The sequence below is a fragment of the Vespa crabro genome, chromosome 2 (assembly GCF_910589235.1).
Source record: "Vespa crabro chromosome 2, iyVesCrab1.2, whole genome shotgun sequence".
NCBI lineage: Eukaryota > Metazoa > Arthropoda > Insecta > Hymenoptera > Vespidae > Vespa > Vespa crabro.
Window position 1 is genome coordinate 3,580,400 of NC_060956.1, and position 24,324 is coordinate 3,604,723.

General features: G+C 27.7%; 6 protein-coding genes across 11 annotated transcripts; 2 read left to right on the plus strand and 4 right to left on the minus strand.

The window, feature by feature from the left end:
• Positions 1-493: 493 nt before the first annotated feature.
• Positions 494-1,571, minus strand: LOC124421680 (dynein light chain Tctex-type 5-like). The gene is made up of 4 exons (XM_046957144.1): positions 1,532-1,571; positions 1,349-1,443; positions 1,046-1,239; positions 494-937 (listed from the first exon to the last, which is right to left on the minus strand). Exons 1-4 carry the CDS (start codon positions 1,539-1,541, stop codon positions 772-774), a joined length of 465 nt encoding a protein of 154 aa, XP_046813100.1. The 5' UTR covers positions 1,542-1,571; the 3' UTR covers positions 494-771.
• Positions 1,572-2,116: 545 nt separating this feature from the next.
• On the plus strand, positions 2,117-5,683 carry LOC124421678 (eukaryotic translation initiation factor 3 subunit B). Its single transcript, XM_046957140.1, has 11 exons — positions 2,117-2,330; positions 2,585-2,780; positions 2,869-3,181; positions 3,259-3,615; positions 3,720-3,862; positions 3,960-4,095; positions 4,189-4,384; positions 4,470-4,650; positions 4,730-4,970; positions 5,060-5,168; positions 5,256-5,683. The coding sequence occupies exons 1-11, from the start codon at positions 2,195-2,197 to the stop codon at positions 5,354-5,356; spliced, it is 2,109 nt and encodes a 702-aa protein (XP_046813096.1). The 5' UTR covers positions 2,117-2,194; the 3' UTR covers positions 5,357-5,683.
• A 138-nt stretch (positions 5,684-5,821) lies between these two features.
• LOC124421679 (CDP-diacylglycerol--glycerol-3-phosphate 3-phosphatidyltransferase, mitochondrial) lies at positions 5,822-8,682 on the minus strand. 2 transcript variants are annotated; one of them, XM_046957143.1, is made up of 8 exons: positions 8,417-8,682; positions 7,903-8,001; positions 7,701-7,823; positions 7,348-7,625; positions 7,004-7,278; positions 6,699-6,935; positions 6,395-6,604; positions 5,822-6,327 (listed from the first exon to the last, which is right to left on the minus strand). In XM_046957143.1, exons 2-8 carry the CDS (start codon positions 7,975-7,977, stop codon positions 6,125-6,127), a joined length of 1,401 nt encoding a protein of 466 aa, XP_046813099.1. In that variant the 5' UTR covers positions 7,978-8,001; positions 8,417-8,682; the 3' UTR covers positions 5,822-6,124. The 2 variants fall into 2 exon arrangements, with proteins under 2 accessions (XP_046813099.1, XP_046813098.1); XM_046957142.1 differs by having other exon boundaries at positions 7,903-8,101.
• An 825-nt stretch (positions 8,683-9,507) lies between these two features.
• Positions 9,508-12,331, plus strand: LOC124433197 (LITAF domain-containing protein). Its single transcript, XM_046982937.1, has 4 exons — positions 9,508-9,653; positions 10,789-10,918; positions 11,008-11,164; positions 11,244-12,331. Exons 2-4 carry the CDS (start codon positions 10,804-10,806, stop codon positions 11,347-11,349), a joined length of 378 nt encoding a protein of 125 aa, XP_046838893.1. The 5' UTR covers positions 9,508-9,653; positions 10,789-10,803; the 3' UTR covers positions 11,350-12,331.
• LOC124433195 (protein Jumonji) lies at positions 12,144-23,243 on the minus strand. Of its 5 annotated transcripts, none has more exons than XM_046982935.1 (13): positions 23,232-23,243; positions 20,090-20,177; positions 19,311-19,480; positions 15,587-19,199; positions 15,279-15,501; positions 15,014-15,166; positions 14,722-14,920; positions 14,486-14,634; positions 13,864-14,173; positions 13,310-13,716; positions 13,134-13,232; positions 12,754-13,056; positions 12,144-12,658 (listed from the first exon to the last, which is right to left on the minus strand). In XM_046982935.1, exons 2-13 carry the CDS (start codon positions 20,173-20,175, stop codon positions 12,572-12,574), a joined length of 5,799 nt encoding a protein of 1,932 aa, XP_046838891.1. In that variant the 5' UTR covers positions 20,176-20,177; positions 23,232-23,243; the 3' UTR covers positions 12,144-12,571. The 5 variants fall into 5 exon arrangements, with proteins under 5 accessions (XP_046838891.1, XP_046838887.1, XP_046838886.1 ...); XM_046982931.1 differs by lacking the exon at positions 23,232-23,243 and adding an exon at positions 20,878-20,949; XM_046982930.1 differs by lacking the exon at positions 23,232-23,243 and adding an exon at positions 20,785-20,942.
• Positions 21,645-23,661, minus strand: LOC124433196 (FMRFamide-related peptides-like). The gene is made up of 3 exons (XM_046982936.1): positions 23,544-23,661; positions 22,042-22,406; positions 21,645-21,817 (listed from the first exon to the last, which is right to left on the minus strand). Exons 1-3 carry the CDS (start codon positions 23,544-23,546, stop codon positions 21,703-21,705), a joined length of 483 nt encoding a protein of 160 aa, XP_046838892.1. The 5' UTR covers positions 23,547-23,661; the 3' UTR covers positions 21,645-21,702.
• Positions 23,662-24,324: the final 663 nt, after the last annotated feature.

A 24,324-nucleotide genomic window follows, 5' to 3' on the forward strand; every position in this document is an offset into this window, starting at 1 on the left:
ATATTGTTTCGATACCGTACATACTTTTATGCTCGTGTCTCTGTACAAAAATGACTAAAAAAAAATTCAAAGCAAGAGAAAACATGAAGAAAAAAAAAAAAGAAGAGAAAAGAAAAGAAAAATAAAAGAAACCGAACGTTTGCATGTATAGTTCCGTGATACAAAAATATAAATGAGAAGGAAAAGAAATATATATGTCAAATATAAATAGATTCTCTTTATCTGTGCAGGTGGGTAGCGTAGAATAGGAATGCTCTTTTTTGAAAAACGTCGCTTAAACTTAAAGAAAAGAAAAGAAAAAAAAATAATAATAATAATAAAAGAAAAGTAAAAATTAACGTTTATTGTATCATATACATATATAAAAACAATGCTGCATATATATATATATATAATAATATATAATTTATATATATATATATACATACATATATATATATATATATATATATATATATATATATATATATAATAGCGCGTATCTTAACGCGGTACCATTATCAGTTTATAAGCTGGATATTTTTTATGGGAATAAAGGGAGTAAAACAATAATCAAGAATAATTGTATATCGCGAAACCATTACGTAACAAAATACAAGAGATCGTTTTTTTTTGTTTTTATACCGAAATATCTTGCATTTTTTCAAATGATTTTTAAGAATGTTCCAAGGACATTTCAAAGTCGTCGATAGAAACGAAACGAAATAATACGAAGGATTCATCTTCATAGATCAAAGTAAAAAGATAAAACGATCGCATCTTTTACTCGGTTTATTCGTAATAAGTGGCAATTACCAAACCGAGAGCAATAAATTCGGTAGTTTCTAAAACGTACGTAGAATAATTGTCTCTTTCTAAATCCCACAAACACGCCATATTGATTTCCACATGTTGTCCGAGTTTTTGTATTATCGTCATGACCACTGAATATTTATAACTAAAATAGAAAAATCGTACGAGCAAATTCATGAAAATCATATAAATGCAATATGATTATTTATGATAACTCTGGGGAAAGTTTGAAAATATAATTTGACGATAATACCGGTCGTAGGATTTTTTAAATATTTTATCGCGCACTTTCGCTGACATATCCTTACAAATCTGAAGACATAGGATAGGATTATATCTCATATCTTGCAAGGAGGAAGACATTACGTCCTTCAATATTTTATCGACCACTTCTATTTTTAATGGAACGAAAGATTCTAATCGGTATGTATTTTGATATTTTGGTATCTAAAAAATTGAAATGAGGATTATACATTTCATTGATTAAAGTCGAATTCACGTTTGGATAGAATCCATTAGTAAAGTAAACGAATTATTTCAAAATATATATTCGTACCTTTAAACCCCCTTTCAATGTTTTAAATATGACGCTAGTTCTTAGAAAGCCATGGGATAATAATCGCGTCATAGAGGTTTTATTTCGACGTACAACTAAAGAATTTCATCGGGATATAACCAAACATTTTCTTAAATGTTATTACAAAATGAATATTAACGATAAAATATATATTTTACTAACCACCAGACATAATTATAACATTTATGTATATAAATATCCACTATATAAATTAATGAAAGATATAAAAATATATTCATGTAAAAAGAAATAATATATGACAAATACATAAAAAGAATATATAATTGAACGAGTTCTACGACATAATCTTTATGAAGCATTTTGAATTTGGCGCGTATCAATGACTTCGATAATATAAATATAAAAGTAACGTAACTCGTATACCTTGTGCTTGTTCTATTATCATTAAGGATAAAATGAAATCAAATCAAATTTCGTAGTAATTTTTCAAGTAGGGGGAAATATTTTCGACGACAATTCTATTCTATTATATGATAATTTAAATCGTTGAATTAAAACGAATATTTGATTTAAATAATTAATGAATATTACTGCATCTATTATTGGATAAGATATTGCATGATTATAATTTGAATTTATAAATTTATAAAATTTTAAACTCATCGCTGATTGAAGGATGTTCTAGTAATAAAATAAACACAACCAATGAACATTAACCTGACTCGTAAGTAAAATGGAGGTACAAATGAAAGACGAGTGTAACAGTTGGCAGCACAGTATTCTTTTTCGAACGTTTCGCTGTACAGGCGTTGTAATCGTGGCTCGCTGCCACTTTAACCCGGTACACCAAAAGAGGTTTCTAAGATGGCGAAGAAAACGTTAGTTGATAAAACGCCTCAAAATGAAGATGCTGTCAAAAATAACGATGATATTTTGAATGACGATGAAGAACCAAACTTCAGTGATCCAGAGGGTTTTGTTGATGATATTACCGACGAAGGTAGGCACGTTTTATTTGAAATGACATTCAACAATTGTTACCCTAAGTCGAAAGAAGGCATGGTCGCGTACAATTTAGAAATGTGGCACATGCGACATAACCTCCAAAAATCAAACTCCGATTTGTCTATATATAAATAAAGAGAGAGAGAAAAAAAAAGTGAATTTACACAACTTTTCTTTATGTAATAATTGCATGCTTTTAAAACATTTTACATTATTTCTAATCTTTCTATGTTTACATTTTTATATCAGAATTACTTGGTGACATTTTAAAACAAAAACCCTCGGAGACGGATGGAGTTGAATCTGTTGTCGTCATCGACGGTGTACCTCAGGTGGAGCCAGAAAGATTAGAAAAATTGCAATCGTTCATCAGTAAGGTCCTTGGAAAGTTTGGTACAATAGTTAATCAATATTATCCCAAAAATGAAAATGGATATACCAAAGGGTTAGTTATATTGTATCTCTCTATGGATTAAGATCCATTATAAGAATAATAATTTTAACTTTTCATCTTTTTTACTACTATAAAATAGGTATATCTTCTTGGAATACAGTAGTCCAATGAATGCACTGGCAGCTGCCAAGTCTGCAAATAATCATAAGATTGATAAGCAACATACTTTGAAAGTAAATCTGTTTACCGACTTCAAAAAATACGAAGAAATTCCTACTGATTGGGAACCGCCGAAACCTCAACCATTCAAAGCAGCTAGCGATTTGCATTATTATTTATTAGAACCAGATGCATATGATCAGTTTTGTGTACTGTATGGAAATGGTCCAGCTGTATCTGTTCAAATTTGGCAAAACTCTGCTCCTGAACCTACATTGTTGGAAGATCGTCCTGTAAGTTTAATTACAAATAATATCTAATGATTAAGAAATTATCAACAATGAAATTTACAAATATATTTTACTAACAGCGTTGGACAGAAACATATGTTAAATGGTCACCTTTGGGTACATACTTGGCAACCTTTCATAAATTAGGTGTTGCACTATGGGGTGGCCCTCAATTTGTTCAACAAGTGAAATTCAGTCAAAGAGGCGTTGAATGTATTGATTTTTCACCTTGTGAACGTTATCTTGTAACATATACACCACGAACTGACCTAGGTTCAGATCAAAAACGTTTGGCTGTTTGGGATATTCTATCTGGTCAAGAGAAGCGTTCTTTCTATCCAGAAGGATCTTCAGTGTGGCCTATATTCCGTTGGTCCCACGATGATCAGTATTTAGCTTGGATGGGTATAGATGTTTTAAGTGTTTATGAAACACCAGTAAGTTTTTCCCATATAATATGTGTATATGTCTGTACACATATATAAGTTCATATAGGAATAGTTATAAAATTAAAATGAACAAATTTATATTTATTTTATAGTCATTCAGACTACTGGATAAGAAAAGTATTAAAATACCCGGTATTAGAGACTTCAGTTGGTCTCCTACAGATAATGTTCTAGCTTATTGGGTGCCAGAAGATAAAGATGTTCCTGCAAGAGTCACTCTGCTGGAAATTCCAAAGTAAATAATTTCGTATTTATTTATTTTTTTTTTTTTTTTTTTTCAAAAGCACAATTTTTTTCTTGTATACAAACTAATAATTGATATATCGTTATAGTCGCAACGAGATACGAAATAAGAACTTGTTCAATGTTGCTGATTGTAAGATATATTGGCAGAAATCTGGAGATTACTTGTGTGTAAAAGTAGATCGTTTCGCTAAACGTAAAGAAAAAACAGAACAAAAATACACAGTAAGATCAATAAAATATTTGAAAATGTGTACATACATTTAAATGAATTATTAAAAAACGAATAATTTTTTAATATAATATTTTTGATTATAGGGAATGTCATATAATTTTGAAATCTTTCATATGAGAGAGAAACAGATCCCTGTTGACAGTGTAGAAATAAAAGAACCAATCCATGCTTTCGCGTGGGAACCAATTGGCAACAAATTTGCTATAATTCATGGAGAAATTCCAAGTGTAAATGTAAGCTTCTATGAAGTCAGATGTGGTCATCAACCTGCTCTTCTTAGTAAGTTTGTAAATTTATTTATTAAATCTTATTTTCTTCTTCTATTTGGAAAAAATTATTTTTAAACCATAAATTCACTTAACAGAAAAATTGGAAAAAAAGGCATGTAACCATTTATTCTGGTCACCATCTGGTCAATTTGTTGTATTGGCTGGTCTAACAACAATGGCTGGTGCTCTTGAATTTATTGACACTAATGATTTTACTATTATGAATTCAACTGATCATTATCAAACTTCAGACGTCGAATGGGATCCAACTGGAAGGTTTGTTAAATTTTATTTTCTTTTTTTTTTTCCCTCTTCTAATATCATATTTTATAATTAATATTTTCCTGCCTTTTAGATATGTTGTAACAGCTGTCTCTAGCTGGAAAACTACTGTTGATAATGGTTATTGGATATGGACATTCCAAGGTCGTATTTTAAAAAGAGTTAACTTAAATGCATTCAATCAATTATTATGGCGTCCTAGACCACCGACTCTTCTTACCGCTGAACAAATTAAAGAAATTAAAAAGAATTTGAAGAAGTATTCCGCTCAATTTGAAAGCAAAGATCGTATGAGATTAACACGTGCTTCCAAAGTATGTGAACTTTTAAAGTGTATTAATTATACCAAATATATGTGTATTTGTATGTATCATTATTTTAATAACTATATTTTATCATATAGGAACTTATTGAGAAACGATGTGCAGCAATGAAAGCCTTTGAAGAATATCGCACAAAGAGAATAGACGAGTATAATAATCAAAAGAAACGTCGCCTTGAATTACGTAACAGTGAGTAGAATTATCACAAATGTTATGGTTAAAAATTAATAACTCTTAAATCTAGCATTATAATATACTCTTTCGTATATTTTTCAGATATCGATACAGATGAATTAGATTCTGATTCTAAGAACGTAGAAGAAGAAGTTGTAGAATTTTTCGTAAAAGAAGAAACGTTCATCATTGATGATAAATAAATAATAATAAAGCCATCAAATTTTTCTTCTGCTTGCTGGTCTTGGAAATCTCTGAAGCAAAGTCAGTTGAATCAACTAATTGTGCAGTGTCACCGTGGTTACTATAATAGAGTCATATTGATTGTGACTCTATAATTAAAAATGACTGTCCTATACGGTTATGGACAATTCCTATCATATTCTTTCTGTATTGTAATTGGAATGAATTCTGTAATTCCAATAATCCGCATAAAACGTCGGAACCATAGTAACATAAAATATTACCACATCCCATACAGAATAGCATGTAGACAAGGAAATAATTATTCTATCAATTTGTACACATCAGAGAATTTTTTTTATTTATTTAACCTATGCCCATGGTAATTAATTTATCATTTGTAAAAGTAAAATATTTCTTATTAAAAAAAAATCAACAATTTTTACATGACATATGTAACAAATGAATTAGAGAAGATATAATACTTACATTATAACATAATTTATTTGTGTCTGATAGGTTTGTCTGTATTAATGAAATATGTACCGTAATATACACTATGTACTCTATGTGTTACAGAATTTTTTTTTTATTTACAGTCTTATGATACGTGTGCTTACGTGAATATTTGAACCAAGCTATATAGATAATAATCCTTATTAACTTAAGCTATCGTTCATCAATAATACTTCATTTGTATATATTAATATAATGTAAAGTTTATAATAATTAAATAAGTTTTGAGGTATCGGTTATTGAATGAAACCATCGAAGACGTTGGTATTGTACTAAAAAAAATATCGAAATAACACAATTGTTGTACGTATCCAAGCTGGGGGTATTCGGTCTTCTTGAGAAAATGTTCTTTTTGTAACTAGTTTAGCGTACATAAACAAACGTTCCTGTTCTTCTTGCAAAGCCATTTGTAATTTTTCATTTTTAGTCACGATTGCAATTTGTGTTTCCAAATCTCTATTCACTGATCTATAACCTAATATATTACGGGTCATAAAATATTATTACCTATTGTATTTTTCTTTAATTTTATTATGACATACCAAAATTAGGTGATCCAACAAGAGTCAAACAAGGTCTTTGTTGACCTGGTAAATAGTACCAAAGTCCTTTAGCATGATATGTCCATCCTGGTTTAATAAATTCCCATAATGTTACTCTTTCTTGTTGACCTAATCTTTCACAAGTTTTATAAAATGATTCTTCTATCTTTGTGTATGCTGCTGGAATACTACTTGCTATACCTTTTGCACCTACGGGTTAAGATTATTATCATACTAAATCTATATTATTATTCGAATGAAAAAATTTTGTATATTAATTTAGCGTGCATACTAAAAAACATACTAAAAAATCCATTAGCAGTAGGATGTGCTGTTAGAAGATCACATGTAGCTTGACAATGTTTAAGTACTGCACTGATATAATCTGAAGTTAAATTAAAATATCCAGTTGCTAATTTAAGTCTCGCTCCCAATGAAGCTGATTGCAACAACTTCAATGTTACTTCACTATCGTGTAATATATTAAGTTGGCCCATTTGCACTAATGGAAATATCCAAGTATCTGCATCTAAAGCTTCTTCTAACAAATAAAATAACTATTAATTTGTATATAGGACTATCAAATTCTTAAATATAAAAACTAATTACTTTGTTTGTTAAGCTCAATACGTTTTTGTATTTCATTTTGAAAAAGCGTTTTTATTCTGTGTGCAGCTTCCTCAGAAAATTCTTGCTTTGGTCCTTCGCATGGATGAGAACTTAATGTAGAGTTCAACTTTGTACTACCGTCTGATTGTAAAACAAAACTAAATTCTCCCACTCTTTTGACTAGATCATCATAGAAATCACAGAGTTCCTTAGCATCCTCTATTATAAAATATCGGTCCTGCCGATTCGTGAAATAATCGTTACTTAAATTTGCACTATAAAAATATAAAATCCATTAATATTATCTTACTATAAAATGATTACTTATGCACATACGTACATACCCACTAATTATCAAAGTATCATCTATCATATACAATTTCATATGTTGTAAACCTATAACTTCATTAAAACGATCAGGCATAATAACCTTAAGAAGTCCACGAAGTTTAGGTGTATGATAGAGAAAAACTTCAGAGCAATGAGCATATTTTCCTTTGAGTAATGGTTCTAACATTTTACGTGAATTTTGTACACCTCTAGAACCTCTCATGTAATCTAATAGAAATCTAGCTTTAATATTTCCATTACTTGAAAGAATAGCATGCTCTATTGTTTGTACCTATAAACAAATATAAATTTTATACTTGGTTTATAAGATTAAATAATATAAGTAGTAAATGATTCTGTTGTTTACCAATTCAGATTCTAATTTTCCAGTTCCCAAATATAAGGACGCAAATGTGATTCTCCTTTTAGCAAATTTACACATTTCCAATAGTGTACCATAAAAATGAACAGGTTCATGAATTATTGTAATCTGTAATATAACACCAATGTAAAAGATAAAATTAATCAATCCAAATATATATATATATATATATTATCATTAATTTTACCTTTGAACCATTTATAGGAAATCCTGGTGCAACTTTGTGTAACCAGCATAGATTGTCCATCTTGGGATGTAACATTTCTACTTCTAAAAGTTTATCTTCCTGTAAAATTGTAATTTGTGCTCTGTTTCTTGCGATAAATAAATTTATTCTATACGGTTTTAAATATGTTTGAAGATTTACTAGTTTCAATCCATTACACCTAAAATTTTATTACAAATATATTAATTAAAAAAGAAAAAAAAAAAGAAAGAACATATTTTGGAGGGAATTGTAATTATATACACTTCATGTATATGATCATTACTTATATAATACTTAATTGTATATATAGAAACATTAAATAGCAATGAAAAAAGTTTAATGTATTATAATAAAAAAAAAAAGATCATAAAAGATATTAGATTAAATATACAATTAGATTGTATAAAATGTCAAAAAAAGATTTGAGGTTAACGGGATATATTATTTCTGTTTACATTAGAGAAATTATATTGTAATCGTTATATAGAATTACCGTTTCAAAATTCGCTTCCAAAACTGCGAGTTGGAAATGTGCATGAGTAAAATTTATAATATTTCTACAAATGAAATCCTTGGTTTAATTTGTAAAGCAGTGCTATGTCAAAGGAGCTTGTAGGACACATCCAATATATACGTAGAACTTCAAAAATTATATTAGTCACGAAAGTGTCGTCAGAAATATAAAATTATACGATTTCGCAAAAACCGTACTGTATATAATTTTTTTAATATAAATAAAATCAAAAAGACTATAACACATTAAAATTTTCTATTTATACTTATGCAGTATTAAAAAACATTACACTTAATAATATTTATTCAATCATACAATTTTTAATTCTATGTACAATGTGATAACAATTTTTATATGAAATTAAATATGAAGAAAGATAGAAAAGTCAGACTTCGATAATATTTAAAAAATCAATATTTTGAATATTAAAAATACTGAAAATTTTATTCGTATACAAAAAGTCATATTCAAAGCTACAAACATATATATATTGATTGAGAGAAAACAGGACCTCGAGCCGAAATCGACGATAATTGAAATATTACTTAACGATAAATTGCTAAATTTTTATAATTTACAATGAATATATATATATATATACAATAAAAATTGAAAGAAAGAGAATATCAAATTATATAATATATTAATGATAAGAATGAAAAACAATTTTCAATATAAACAAAAAAGCAGTGTCTACGAAATAATTCGTCTATGATTTATATATCTATTGTATAGTTTATCAACGATTCATAACGTGACTACGAAATAGTTCATCAATGATACATTATGTGTCTACAAAATGGTTAATCAATGATTTATCGATTTATCGATTTATCGATATCATATTAATATTGCATTTCGATAAAATTGTTAACTACACTAAAATAATTTTCATTGGTGCACGTTGATTGTAATTATAATTTACTAATTTTTATCATTTAAGAGAATAAACGTTTTCAATTTAATTTTAATATAAATTAAACAATATTTATTTTGCTTAAGACAATAAAATTAGAGAATTAAGAGTTGTTTAAATTAAAAACCTTCGAAAACGAAAGTAGTTCTGAAAAATATTATGAACCAAGATGGCGCCACTATCAATTATCGTAAATTGGCGTTCCCTTTTTTATGTTTATTGTATAAAGTGGCTTATAAGTTGAACGTATATAAAATATTTTCGACTATCGTGTACGTGATTGAAAAATAATTTTTGGAAGTAAGTGGAGTATCTAATTGTATTATTGTTAAATACTCTCTTTAATCTTCCTTTAACATTAGTTAACCATATTTATTGTTTATGAAACATGATAGGGAGATGATTAATCAAAAATATAAATATTCTCTACTTTATTATATCTTAACTCGTTAATTCGATAATTATTGAGATTTATCATAATAAATAAATTTATGTTATTCATTCGTATGATTCGATGTATGTTAATATTTGCGAATAGATTGGCCTAGAATAAATAAATAAATACATTCGAGAACTTCGTATCAAATATATTAATGTAAATGAAATTTCAATGAATATTTAATTAAATAGTTTGTTATTATTGAGATTTTGTAACGTTCAGAAGAAAAATATTTAATAATTACTTATAATTATGTGTCATAGTGTGGAAGTTTGAAAAAATTAGCGGTAATGTATCTTCTAAAAATAACTGATTACTCATGCTTGTTATTACACAAGTGTAATAAACACACATATTCATGTGTTTTTATGTCGGTGTATGAAATTTTGGGCGTTGACACTTGTTAATAATATTTTATTATCTTCTTTATTGTAATCTCGATTTTAAAAAAAGGACAATTTTTACGTATCCGTCTTTTTCGAATATATGTTACGAATTTTATTCAAGAAGGATTATTATATTATTAAAGAAATTATAAAACAATTGAAATTAATAATGTGCAATTCTTTTCCTTTCTACTTGCTGTTCATAATAAGTTGCGTAATTTTTATAAACTTCGATTTATACGAATTTTTGTAGTAACTATTATTATAAAAATTTAAATTTAATTTAATGTCTGTACAATGTTATCATATCTAATTCTAGAATTATGTAACTGAAGATATCAAAAACAATATAAAACGACAGATGTTCAATGCCTATGACATTTAGCTTTTTTTTTATATTAATTAAATCAAAATAGAATGTATGTAAGATATAATTGAATTAAAATATAAATATTCTATTTTTTTTCTCTAAATAGATCTAAAATTATTTCTTTTTTCAATGAAAATAAATTTTCATGCATTACTGACATTGTCTTAATATTTCCTTTTTTATATATATAATTAATATATATACATACGTATGACGTATAGTAATATAAATCATATATAGTTAATCTAGTGCAAAATGAACAAAAATACTCCACCACCACCGTATGAACCTCCACCATATGCACCTCCATCTTATAGCCAAACTGTAGGAGGTGTTCCACCTGCTAGTCCATTTACATCTGCTGACATTTGTGAGTTTCAATATAATCATTCAATTTCAAATATTATATATTTTTTATAATATAAATCCATTGTAACAAATAATTTTGTCGTAATACAGATGCACAAGGACCAACTATTGTAACTACTATTGTACCTATGGGACCAGGACCGACTCATACAATTTGTCCACATTGTCAAGCCGAAATCGAGTCTACAACTAAAACAGAACCTGGCATGATCGCTTATATTTCTGGAGTTGTAATAGCTTTACTTGGGTATATATATATTTAAGAAGTTATTTGATCTACAAGGTGAACAAAATAATATATATATGTGACTTAATAATTTTTCCAGTTGTTGGTTTGGTTGCTGTTTAATTCCTTGTTGCATTGATGAATGTATGGATGTACATCATACCTGTCCAAATTGCAAAGCTTATCTCGGACGTTATCGAAGATGAATTAAAAACAAAGACTTGAAATTTTTACTTGGAATTTCAATGTATAATATTATTTATGATGTTATCTAATATGAAATTTCGTTAATTTTATCTTCTTATCTTACGTGTATATTTGTGTGTATAATCACCAGTATCTGAAAGATAAAAATGTAAATAATATTAAGCTTTTTCCAAGGTACGGCAAAATGTTTAACAATTACAGGAATGAAATGTTTTCTTTTCTATTAATTCTATTTATTACCAGTTAAAAAATCTCACATGGAATTATATAAAAAGAAAACATTGCATATTTATATAAAAGAAAAAAAGTTAAAATCTATTTTGATGAATTTTATTGAAATATATTATTTTTTTTTTATAAACTATTTGTTTATCATTACGAGCACTTATATTTAATGCTCACTTAATAAATTACAATATAGGCTACTTTCAAATAAGGCATTTGCGAAAACAAGCGCTCTATTTTGACAATTTAGCCTTTAATTTTTTATAATAATATTTAAAAGATTATAATACTGAATCAAATTTTAATACTAATATATTAGTATTAAAGAAACTTGTATAATAACAGATATATGTATTATAACATTATTTTTAATATACACGATGTATGAAATGAAAATTTATGTACAATTATTTTTTTTTCATAAAAAAACAAATTTAAGAAAAATTTTAAGTTTAAAGAATCTTAACATTGTCTTAAAATCTACGCTACTTGATTCTTTTTCCTTCAATAAAAATAAAGTTAGAAATGAAATAGAAATACAATGAGGTTTACATTATAAAAACAAATATTTTTGTATACATTATAGGAATAAGGACATACTTTATTTATAATTTGCAGTACAAAGACCCTGCAGGGGGTAACAGAGATTTTAATAATTATTATAAACATTGAAGCAGAAGATTAATGTACACAGACATGGACTGATGCCTAAAGCATTAAATATATAGAACTCTAATAAACAAAATTTACTAAGAATGAAACTTATCTTAATACTTTTCAATGTCAACTAATAATCATACTATAATTGTATCTCTTCTTCCAGAACCTTCTAAATGTATTTTGACATAAATTATTTTTATAACATATTTTATATAGACTATTCTATTGTCGAACATTTCCTTGTCGAACAACAAGATTTAATCGTTATTTCAACAGAGATTGACAAGTAATTATCACCTACATGCTTTCAATAATTAAATAAGCAGGATTAATATATTATTTACTTTGTTTAATTTGATTAGTTTTCTTAGATTTGGCTTCAATTTTATCCTCCAATTTATGAATCAACTCATCCAACTCGATCTAAACATAAAATGAGAGAAATAATATTTACAATATTAATTATATACAAATAAAAGTTATATATATATATATGAATAAATAATATATATATTTACCTCACTATATGTGTACATTAATGTACAGCTTTTCAAAATTGGTTTATTTTTGGTAAGCAATTGTAACGCGTGTACTAAACAATAAACACTATCATCTTGCGAATCATTTACCAAAGATACAAATAAATTAGCTCTACAAGTTTCACACTCAAAATCTCCATCATCTTCCTTCACCTTTTTCCCTTTTCCACGTTTGCCGCTATCAGGTAAAGGTAATCTTTCTTTATTGGTGAGACCCAAAAATTTTAATTGCTTACGATGTTCAATTTCTCTTTCACGAATTTTTATAACGCTTGGTAAAATCTGAAGTACAAAATTTATTTAAAACAAAAATATATATTTTTAAAAAATGTAGATTATATAAAAATTATAATTTTTACCTGTTTCAATATATCTATATTAGATCGTGAATCATTAATAATATTAAACAATAATCTTTCAAATGAAAAAATTGAGGGCTCACAACTGTCTTGTATGTCCTGGAATAAATTGTATAAATATATACATATCATAAATCTATTATACAAAATATATGAACATACATTCTAATACATACTTTGAATACTTGTTCTGCAGTTTCTAGCCAAGAAGGCTGTGCAAAGTAAACACTTTCTGATACCACATATCCTGTACATATACTAGATGTAAACGCTTTTGGAAATACAATAATAAATTGTCCAGGCTCTTGAACTGTCTGACACAAAGACACACCATTGCTGACTAACAATTCTGGTGGTACCATAGCAGTGTCAGAGGGTAACCATATAGTTTTGTTTTTACAATATTGTGGTACCATTTTTGTTAAAGCTTCCTTAAAATTATTGTTGTGTTCGTCTGGTATACCATACCATATTTTTTTAGCACCTGTATGTAAATACTCGATCCATGGAAGGCCATGAGGATCACGATACCAGCAGCAAGCAGTGAATAACATACCAACGTGTAATGTTGGTACAGTTACTCCTAAAAAATAAAATTTATATATATATATATATATATAAATTTTATTAAAATTTATATATAATATATTTTATAAATAAAAATATATATATATATATAGTATTAAAATAATTGTAATTGTATATATAAAATAATAATTTTATTCCCTACCCATTAATGGTCCTAAAGCTCTTAATACCGATCCTGCATTATTTGTAAGAACTTTGAGATTCCATGGATGTCTTGCAAATGGACTATTTTTGGCAACAGAAAAGCCAAAACCACGACCGCTTGAATCAATACTCGCTGCATGCACACAGATATGACGCTTTCTTTCTGTTACATGTTTCCAAAATGCAGATTCAACTTCATCCGCAGATGCTCCCTCAGACTCATTTCCGGAACGTTGGTTTTCTCCGAACCACATGCGTTGAGTATTTCGTGCAATTCGGTAGAAGGCATTCAAAGGCATATTCCTGCCCTTTAATATATGTTTAAAATATAATAAAAGTAATGTGTTATATATATATATATATATATATATATATATATATATATATATATATATATATATAAATATAAATAACATTTAGATGTAGAGAAATATAAATAACATTTTACTTAACTGATAATTAGAGAGTTAGTGTATGAAAATAAAAGTAATAAAAAAAATCAAATAATTTTTATAATAAAATCTTAATATATTGTGATCTCATATTGCAACTTTGCCATATACTTTGTCATTTAGATATTTGAACAATTAAAACAATATAATTATCTACTTCGATCGTACTTTCACAATGCACTCCTCAATTTCATCTGAAGTGTCATCATCTTCTTCTTCTTCATTATCAGTTGCAGATGTATCTTGCATTTGCAATGTTTTATTTTCTCTTTTTAACCATTCAGCTTCAACTTCGTCAAATAATTTACTTCGTTCCTCTGTGAAAGGAATAATTTATAAGGTGTATATTTAAATAGAATTATATAAAAATGATTATATATTTTCTTAATATATTATAATTATACCTGGTGACAATGTATCATATGGCAATAAATATTTACAATAAATATCATCTAATTTTGTAACACGATCTTGTGCAGATTTCGGTATTTTCATTCCATCTGCCACCTTTTGCCACTTTTTCTTTTCAATAACTTCTTTCAAACCACCTAAACTTTGAACGGTTTGATATAGATGTGGCAAATCAACTTCCATGCCACCTATCTGAAATGATTGCGAATAGAAAATAAGAAAATATGTATGTATAGGTGAATCCTTTTCTACAAAACATAAAGTAAATAAAAAAATATTCTTTACCCATGGTGGACGAGTAAGCGTTATACTTTGTGTCGCTAAATACTTTTTTATAGCCATCATTTCCTTCACATTAGGGCCCCATCTATGTAGCATGCGATGTACATATTGATTGTATGCAGTAAATCGCATATCGTCAGATACTTTACATTCTGGCTACAATAAAAATATTTTGATTCAATTATTATATTATTAATAACATCATCCTTACTTTTATTTATTTTTAATAATTATATAATAAATCATATAGAGTTAGTATTGAGATTACCTTAAAATTAGGAGGTGGAATAACTCTGCAAATTCCATACTTTTCAACAGCAGGTCTAATTTTGTCTATATACTCCAAAGGATCCTGAAAATCTTTTTCTGATGGATGAAACGTTGGTGCTTCTACCAGACATGCTTCACTACTTGAAATTTTTCCACTTGAGAGTGTACTATTAGTTATGGCAGATATGTCAGATCCCTTTTGTCGTGATTTTGCTTGAGATCTAAAGATTATTTAATATATCTAAGAACATGGATCATATAATATAAAATAATTAAAATAAAGTGGATGTTAATATACCATTTTACCTCTTGCCTATTTTAATGGAGTCCACAGACGATTTTCTTTCTCTCTGATTTTTTGGCAATTTAACAATTTTTTCTGTAATATTGCTCAACTTTGTTGTATTATTTTGTTTATTTGTTCCTGATACTACATCTTGAGATTTTGTTGGTGAAGGTGTAGAAAACTCAGACGTGACAACAGTTGGAGCCATTATTAAATTAGTAGTATTCGATGCAATGTTTGATGCAACGTTTAATGCAACGTTTGATGTAAGGTTTGACGTAACATTTGATGCGGTGTTTGATCCGGTCGATGACGTAGATTGAATTGAACCTTCTGCTGTTAATATGGTAGAATTTTGTGTTGCACGAGTTGTTGGTTGTACTGTTCCTACAGGAGGACAACGAGCGATCGATAGAGGTGGCTTAGTAACTAATTTTGCACGTAGAAGTACTCTTTGATTAGGTCCAGTTGGTCCTTCTGTACCCAATTTAACAGCGACACCTTGTATTAATTGTTGACTTGGAATTAAGTTGGGACCAGCTCTTGTAACTGCTTGCAATGGAATGTAAAACAATTGACCGTCATTGTCAGTATTCATATTACTATTGTCAGTCTGAGTAGATATCTCCATGCTTTTTTGTTGAGTCACATTTGTTTCTTCTTGCTCTTGTTTTTGCACACAGTCATCAAAATTAACTTGAACAGCTATTGAAGTGCTACAATTTACATCACTCCAAGAAGTAGTCAATTTATCGAGGGATAAAACTTGTACATTAGTCAAATTTGCAAAATTTTGAGGCAGCTCAAGTTTGTTTAAGTTTAATGATGCATTTGGTGGATTTTTTATTTCATTATTTTCAAGTTCCATTGTGGTACTTGTGGCTGTGGCAGTAGTAGTATTATTTGTAGCAGTATTATTTGTTACAGTACTAACGATATTAGTAGTAGTGACAGTGGTGGTAGTAGCAATTATACTAGGGCTAACAACTTCATCTTGATCTTTTAATACATTAGGATGATTCTTCGTAACTTCGTCTGTTGTTTCATACATTTTTTGTTCCGATATGTTCACATCTACAGATGACTTAGTACAATCACGAAATTTTCTTCTGAAAGGTGTATTAACAGGTACTTCAGTATCACTTTCAAATGCATAAACACTACTCTCATTTTCAGGAGAAAATGCATTGGAATTAGTTGTAACTTTTCTTTCCTTAATCTTAGGTAAAAATCCTTTTCGTGCCTGAAATATCGATTTTTTTTCTCCTTGTGATTTCTTCTCTGTAGAATTGTTAATAGTAGATTCTATTAAAGTTAAATCTGATTTGATAACTTTTCCACTATATCCACCAAAAGATGAAGCTTTATGTAATTTAATATTATCTTCTTTAATGACATCTTTCATACTATTATCTAATTTAATCTTATTATTTTGTATATTTTGATATTTAAGGTCCATAATTTGAGTATCCAATAAGAATGAAGAAGTATGTTTTTCCTGTAGTATTAGATGATCCTTTGAGTTTGCTTTATCAACTAATTTAGAAAGTGTTACATTAACAGGTCTTACTAAATGTTGAATTTTGGTCGGTATAGATAAATGTGAAACATCTGTTTTCAATTTATCTGTATTAATAATAGGTTCGTTATATTTAAAACTAGGTATATTTTCCATTTCTAATTTACTTTCTTCCTTGGCTAATGAACTTTCATTTAGCCACTTTTCAATTTGTTCAGTAGACATATTGACCCTTTCTTTTCTCATGTGCAAAGCCGACAAAGGTATATCAACAATATTTTTAGATTGCATAGTTTCATGATTACATTGATTTTCTTTCGTTTTCTGTAACATTGGTATCTGCAACTGAACTGAAGTAGGTAAATCTGATGCTGTTTCCTGCTCTTGTATGGTTGTAATTGGCGAAGAAGTACTATTTCTTGAAACATTATTTTTTTGTACCAGTAATGAATTTTCATCACGCGATGCATTTTGTATTTTAACTGCATACGAATTACCATCTTCTTCTTCGTTGACAAGAAGATTCGCGTTTGCGTGTGTATTACATGAATTTAATACCGTTGAAATAGCTTTTTTAGTAAACCCACGAAATGATTCCTCATCATCTGATATTTTAGATATATCTAATTTAGTACCGCACATCTTTGTACAGCATTCATTACTCTCTTTAATTTTTTCAGGAGTATTAATATTTAATTTGTCTTCATTACTGCAGGTCTTCTTCTTTCTTAATTTATTCAAAATCATGCCTAATGTTTCTTCATCCGAACCAGAATTCTCTTCATTATTATTCTTTTTTATATCTTTTTGATTAGATTCATCTGGCTTATTTGTTAATTCTTTAGTAACAACTTGATTACGTTTACGTTTTAATGTTAATTTATCTTTATTAGATTTCGCTAAATTTTGATTTTTTATTTTAGAGTTTGTATTATTTTGGGACTCTTTTGTAACTACATTTTTAGAAGAAGACCTAAGACTACGACTTATAGGTTTGTTTAATTTACCTAAACTTTGTCTGGTAATAGGTCTTGCGTTATTAGTTTCGACAGACTTCTCTGACTCTTCATCACTTTCCGTTTCAGAATATTTTTGCACTTTTACTAATCTTTTACTTTTAAGAGCAATTTTATTAGATACATCTTTATCTGAACGTTTAGTCATATTAGTAGGAGCAATGGATCTTGTATCTTTAGTTTTTCCAGCAGGTTTATTTCCAGGCTGTTTGATTTTAGTTTTAATTTCATTTTCTGTTTGGTTTATTTTACGAGCACTTGGTAACTCTGGAAAACTCTCAACAGAAAGATTATCATCATTATCTAAATCAGGACTCACTAATTTTCTTCCAAGAATTTCCATGTAAACTGCTGCTGCTTCTTTAGTCTTTCTCGTGGGTCTACGCGAAAGATCTTTTGGAGATGTTCGCTGACTATGAGATCGAGTTACTCTTCGCATTTCCGTTTTACTTCTAGTACATATACTTTTCTGTACTGGTTTTTGCATTGCACGTTTCATATGTGAAATTGATTTCTCTAAAGATAACTCTTCTTCATCATTCATTGAATCTTGATTAGATGTATCACTATTTCTCTCTTTTATAATAATTTTTCTCTTTGGCTTTACTAAAACAGGTTTGGTTCTAGAAGATTCCTTTTTAGATTTATTTATGAGAGAACTGCTTCTTAAGCTGTGCCTTTTGCTCTCAAATTTAGTACGAAATTTATTAGAAGTCAATGTACTTCCTGGTTTCAATACAGTTCGTTCTGAACACGATCTTGTACGTATAATACAAGAACTTTTAAATTTTCTTTTAATCCTCTGTTTTGCAAGACGTTGTTCTTGATATTTTTTCTTCAGTGCCTGAACCGTACAAGCTGTAGTTTTAAATTTATTAACATTTTTCTGAATTTCATTAGGCACATCTTTTTTTTCTGTTACAAGAGCTTTTACTTTATTAATATTTTTTTGATTCGATAAATCAGATTTTTGTTCTGTCACTAGGGTAGTTGAAGATGTATTCTTTCCTGCTGCATTAGATGAAAATTTAGGAGTTTGTTTTTCCTTTTTGGTTCCAATATTAAAAAAATTCAGACTTGGTGGCAAAAGTGACGTTCCTGAATAAAATTATAAAATGAATCCAGTTTATAAATGAATATTAATTATTCAGAATTAGTAATGAGATATTATTTAGCAAAGAAATATTATTTAAAATATAATAAAACTACCTCGAAAACACAAAAATGTTAGAAAGTCTTCTGTATTAGGACGTTTATGTGTAATCAATTCTGTTATAACAGCAGGCTTAGCTTTCTCTTTATCCTTTATTGGTGTAGGTGGTAGATTAAAAACTGTTGTTGCACCTTGTGCAAATTTCCTTTGTGCATGAACTTTAGCTCTGAAATAAAAGATTATTAAATACTATAAGTTTTCCTATAGTTTACGATATTGAACTATAAGATTTAAAATTCTTCATGAATAATAAATAATCTTTCATATAGTTTATTATATAATAAACACTTTAGGAAAACATTTCACTATAAACACAATGATCGTTAAGAAAAGGTATTTACTATGATAAAATTCAATTTATAATTTTCTCTTTTATTACTATAATGTATGTATGACGTATATATAATTCTAATACGTCAAATGATATATTATCTTTGAAGTATGAAATTACATGCAAAAATATAGTTCATATTTTTAACACTTGTCAGTCAATGCTGTCGTTCGATTGAAATCTAGAATGATATTATTTTAAATATAGACACTGATTACTGTTATCTGTTTATTTATTTATAATAAAATATTTAATTATAAATATAATGCAAATATATTCCATATCATATTCATGATACTATGTAACATATGTAAACTAGATTGGCAGTAGATAAAAAAAAAAAAAACTTTTTCTTTTTTAGCAGTTATACAACTTCTAAATAACAAAAAGTTATTTTTATTCGAAAAAAAAAAAAAGAAAAAAAAAAGAATATTTTAATTTTACCTTTTCGGCGATTCCGAAACGGGCTCCATGAGATCAACCAGATCACCTTCCTTCCTTTTTCTCTTATCATTTCGACTTAAAACCATTTCTAAATTCACAGCACGAGTATAATAATTCCGTATGTTAATCAGTTCAAGTTATACCGAGAGATATATGTACATATATATACATGTTTATATTATATATTATATATATATTTATAAATATATATATATGTATATATATATATATATTATATATATACATATATATATATATATATATATATTATAAATTAAGATTATCGTAATATATGTATCGTATGTATGTATGTATGTATGTATATATGGATGTGTGTGTATCTGTATGTGTATGTATGTATGTATGTATATATATATATATATAAATTAGCTAGTAATATTTAAATATTTAAAAAATACACATTTTTATATATATGCATTAACGAACACATTTCTTTGTGAACAAAATTTAAATACTTTTGAATGATTTAAAAGGAAACGAAAAAGTTTAACAGTCACATTATCTGCACAATCGTAAATAAACAATGGAAATTAGTAGCAAAGCAAATAACAAGTACTATTTTATAACAGTACTTAAAAGGATTACAAAAAATCGATGGATTCATCTTGTACGCTATTTTTATATATATAGATATATAGATATATATAGAGATATATAGATATATATGTACGTACATATATACATATATCTATTAAAAATTAATCACTCATTTATATTTTTACTAAAACCAAAATAAATTTAATGATACGAAAACTCAATAAGTATACACTGTCTTTTTCTCGAACCCACTTGCTACGATTGTTTATTATGCCACGAAAATCTAGTACCATGCTCTGACCATTGATCGAAGCAAACATAGACTAACATGTTATATGAAAATTTTGATAAAAGAATTTTTATAAGCGATCTGATTGGTCAATGATCTTTCCTATATTCATGTAGAATTTAGGATTGAAAATACAATTGTTTTATTAAAGAAAATAATCTATATTAACTTAGTACGACTAATTCATTCAAAATAAATAATAATAATATATTAAATAGTTTATATTTTAAAAGCAACTACATGCTGACCAAAATATACAATCAGCGCTTCCTATCAAGGTTAGGCAATACTACCAGAGAGTTAATGAAAACGCGCGACAATTGAAATAGACCTCTTTATACATATTGGGTACATTTAATACAACAATTACGTTAAATATTTTTTTATTTTATAACACATGTTAAATTATTATTTTATAATAGCAAGGAAATATATTTAAAATAATTTCTATTAAAAATCTCAAAGGTTTATATAAAATAGGTGAAAATATTCATTAATGCAATTTCTTCAAATAAATAATTATCTTATAAATCAATTCGATCACAAGATATTTGCTGAATCTTTTTGAAAATTATTAACAAAATAATCATGTTGAATTAATTTAATCGTTTATATTAAAAATCATAAGTTCGTTTAGTTATGATTTCTTTCGAGTTTTTTCCGCAAAATTGCATAGAAGTCGTGTAATGCCGATATATAGTACCGCACTTATGTATATATGTATGTATGTATTTATGTGTGTGTGTACGTAGATGCTTCAATTTATTCATTCTCCTATCGTATTACAAAAGCGTAATATCCTTGGTATGTAAGATCGTTCGTCCTTGTTACCACTCGTTGCAGCCGCTAACATGTCCGAGCATATAGAGAATAATTCGTTCCTGATTAAAAAAGAAAAACGAAAGTATTTCATTTATAAATTATTATAATTAAATTATTATATTAAAAAATCGATAGATTATAATCGAATTATTTAATAGCATCAAATTTTCTTTCTATTGTCTTTATCTTTTAAATTAAATATCATTTTTAAATTATAAAATTCGGTCAAGACAAACATATATTTCACATTTACATATCTAATTCGTATATTATTAATTATTACCTGATAATATTCAAAGTGTTTGCTTCTTCGTAGAATCGACCAGGATGAATATTTTTTATATCCGATCGACCAAATCGAATAACAATATCCGGCGATTTCCATCGTGGATGTCTATCAACTTTCACTTCTTCCGTATCAGTGTCCATACCGTTCTCAGATTGGCTACGGCCGTATCTTATGAATGACTGGCCCTTTTCACTTCGACGTTCTTTCGAATCTTGTCCTTCAGAATTATCGACTCTTTGTCTTTTTAAAATGTACTCAAATTCATTTAATTTGTCGCCATCAAGGGAGGTTACAAGCGAAGAAGATATTATACATTTGAAGCATATACAGATTAATATGTATGTCGATAGAAGAGATCTCTGTAATAGAAACATTTTACACGTTTAAAAGTATTAACTTTACTCGTCCATATTTCATATCGCAAACTACGTTTAAAACTTTAAATTTGTTTATAGGACAAGTAAAATGAGGATAAAAAAAAAAAACGAGAGCGTTTATTTATTGCACGAGTTTATGAAAGTTCAATTCTCGAACAAGTTAGAAAAGGTTTTTCTCGATGTTCGTTATGAATTTATAGTTTTTTTTCGAATTATCACAATCAAAAGTATTTTTCTATTTACTTTTTTCCATAGTTCTTTACTTCATTTGATAATAACAGGTCCTTTTATTTCCAGCGAAATACAAAATGGACGTAGGCGTATGTATTCTCTTCTATCGTTGCGATCTCTTGGGACCTACTTTGATAATTCGATCAAAACTTATTCATAATGAATAAAACAATATATTCTCTCTAACTTTACTGAATATACATACGAACATCAATTATTATTATCATTTATTAAATAACTTTTGATAAATTCAAAATTATTCAAATAATCAATAATCAATGAATATTGTGTTAAAAAATTGAAATTCGTTGTAACAAAAATTGTTTATAAAAAAAAATATATAAAAACTATATATTAAATGATATTTAAGCTTAGTAGTAAACTACGCAAATGTATCTTGTTACGCTTAATTTCTATTATTAATTACTTGGAGACATGTACGCACGCACCCCCATATCCATATATTTAATGACATGAAATCGGATCTAAACAGTCTATAAACTAGTCACTATATATATATATACATATATATACACATATATATATATATATATATACATATATATACATATATACATATATACATATATATAGGCATACATATATATATATACACATTTATTATTCTAAAGTAATAAAATTTCGAATTGTATTTAAGCAAAGGCAATTATTGAATAAATAAACATAAAAAAAAATGTTGAAGATATTAAATATTATCAGACAAATGTATCTTTTTTATATTTTAAGGTAACTTCCCTATTACATCATAAATATCGAAGCTGATCGAAAAAACGAAGATAAACTTCAGGAAATGATATAAATTTTAAATTAAAAAAGATAAACAAATGTAACAAGAAATGGTATTTAGAGAAGAATATAGCGACTCACCATTGTTGCAGATCGAAAAGAAAGTCCTCAAAAAGAATAGTAAAGTCTATCAACAAGTCCTCAAAAAGTAAAGTCTATCTACTTGAGGTATTGTGTTGTAGCCTGTTGGTGGTTGTTGTTGGAATGAGCGTCCTGGTATAGGGATGACACTCTTTATATAGGGATGTACCCTCGGCGCAGCCACCAAACCACCCTGCTGCGCTGGAGAGGAGATAGCTTCACCTGACTTATGATTGGCCACGCGTACAACACGATACCTCTACATTATTTTGATTCAATTATACCGCTGACTACCGACCTACGTAATCTCCTTTATTATTTATGACTCTTGGTAAATAATAATCATCGGGGGTCTAACATGGATACCCGGCCAAGGAGAAATGACAAGGAGAATGTCATCCCCCCATATACTTTATGCTTCATTTAAACTGTTATACGTTTATGCACGTATAACCATGCAGGAGCACTTACGGCTATTTCATGAATCCCGAATGATGTGCAACAGGTAGGATTGCCTTTGCCGAAGTAACAGGTATTCTACTAAACTTTTTCCCATTTTTCTACTCCTCTTCTTTACGATTATATTTCTGATAAAAAATTTACCCTGCTAATACAGCCTCGAATATCTTCAATTGAGGTAACATCTCCGGATGAGTTATGTTTTTTTTAATTCTTTAAATGTTTACTTTACGTATAAACGTTTGTACATGACGTATTTACTCCAATTTCTATGCGAACTGATTAAATTCTTATTTAAATGTCTCATTATTAAAAATACATT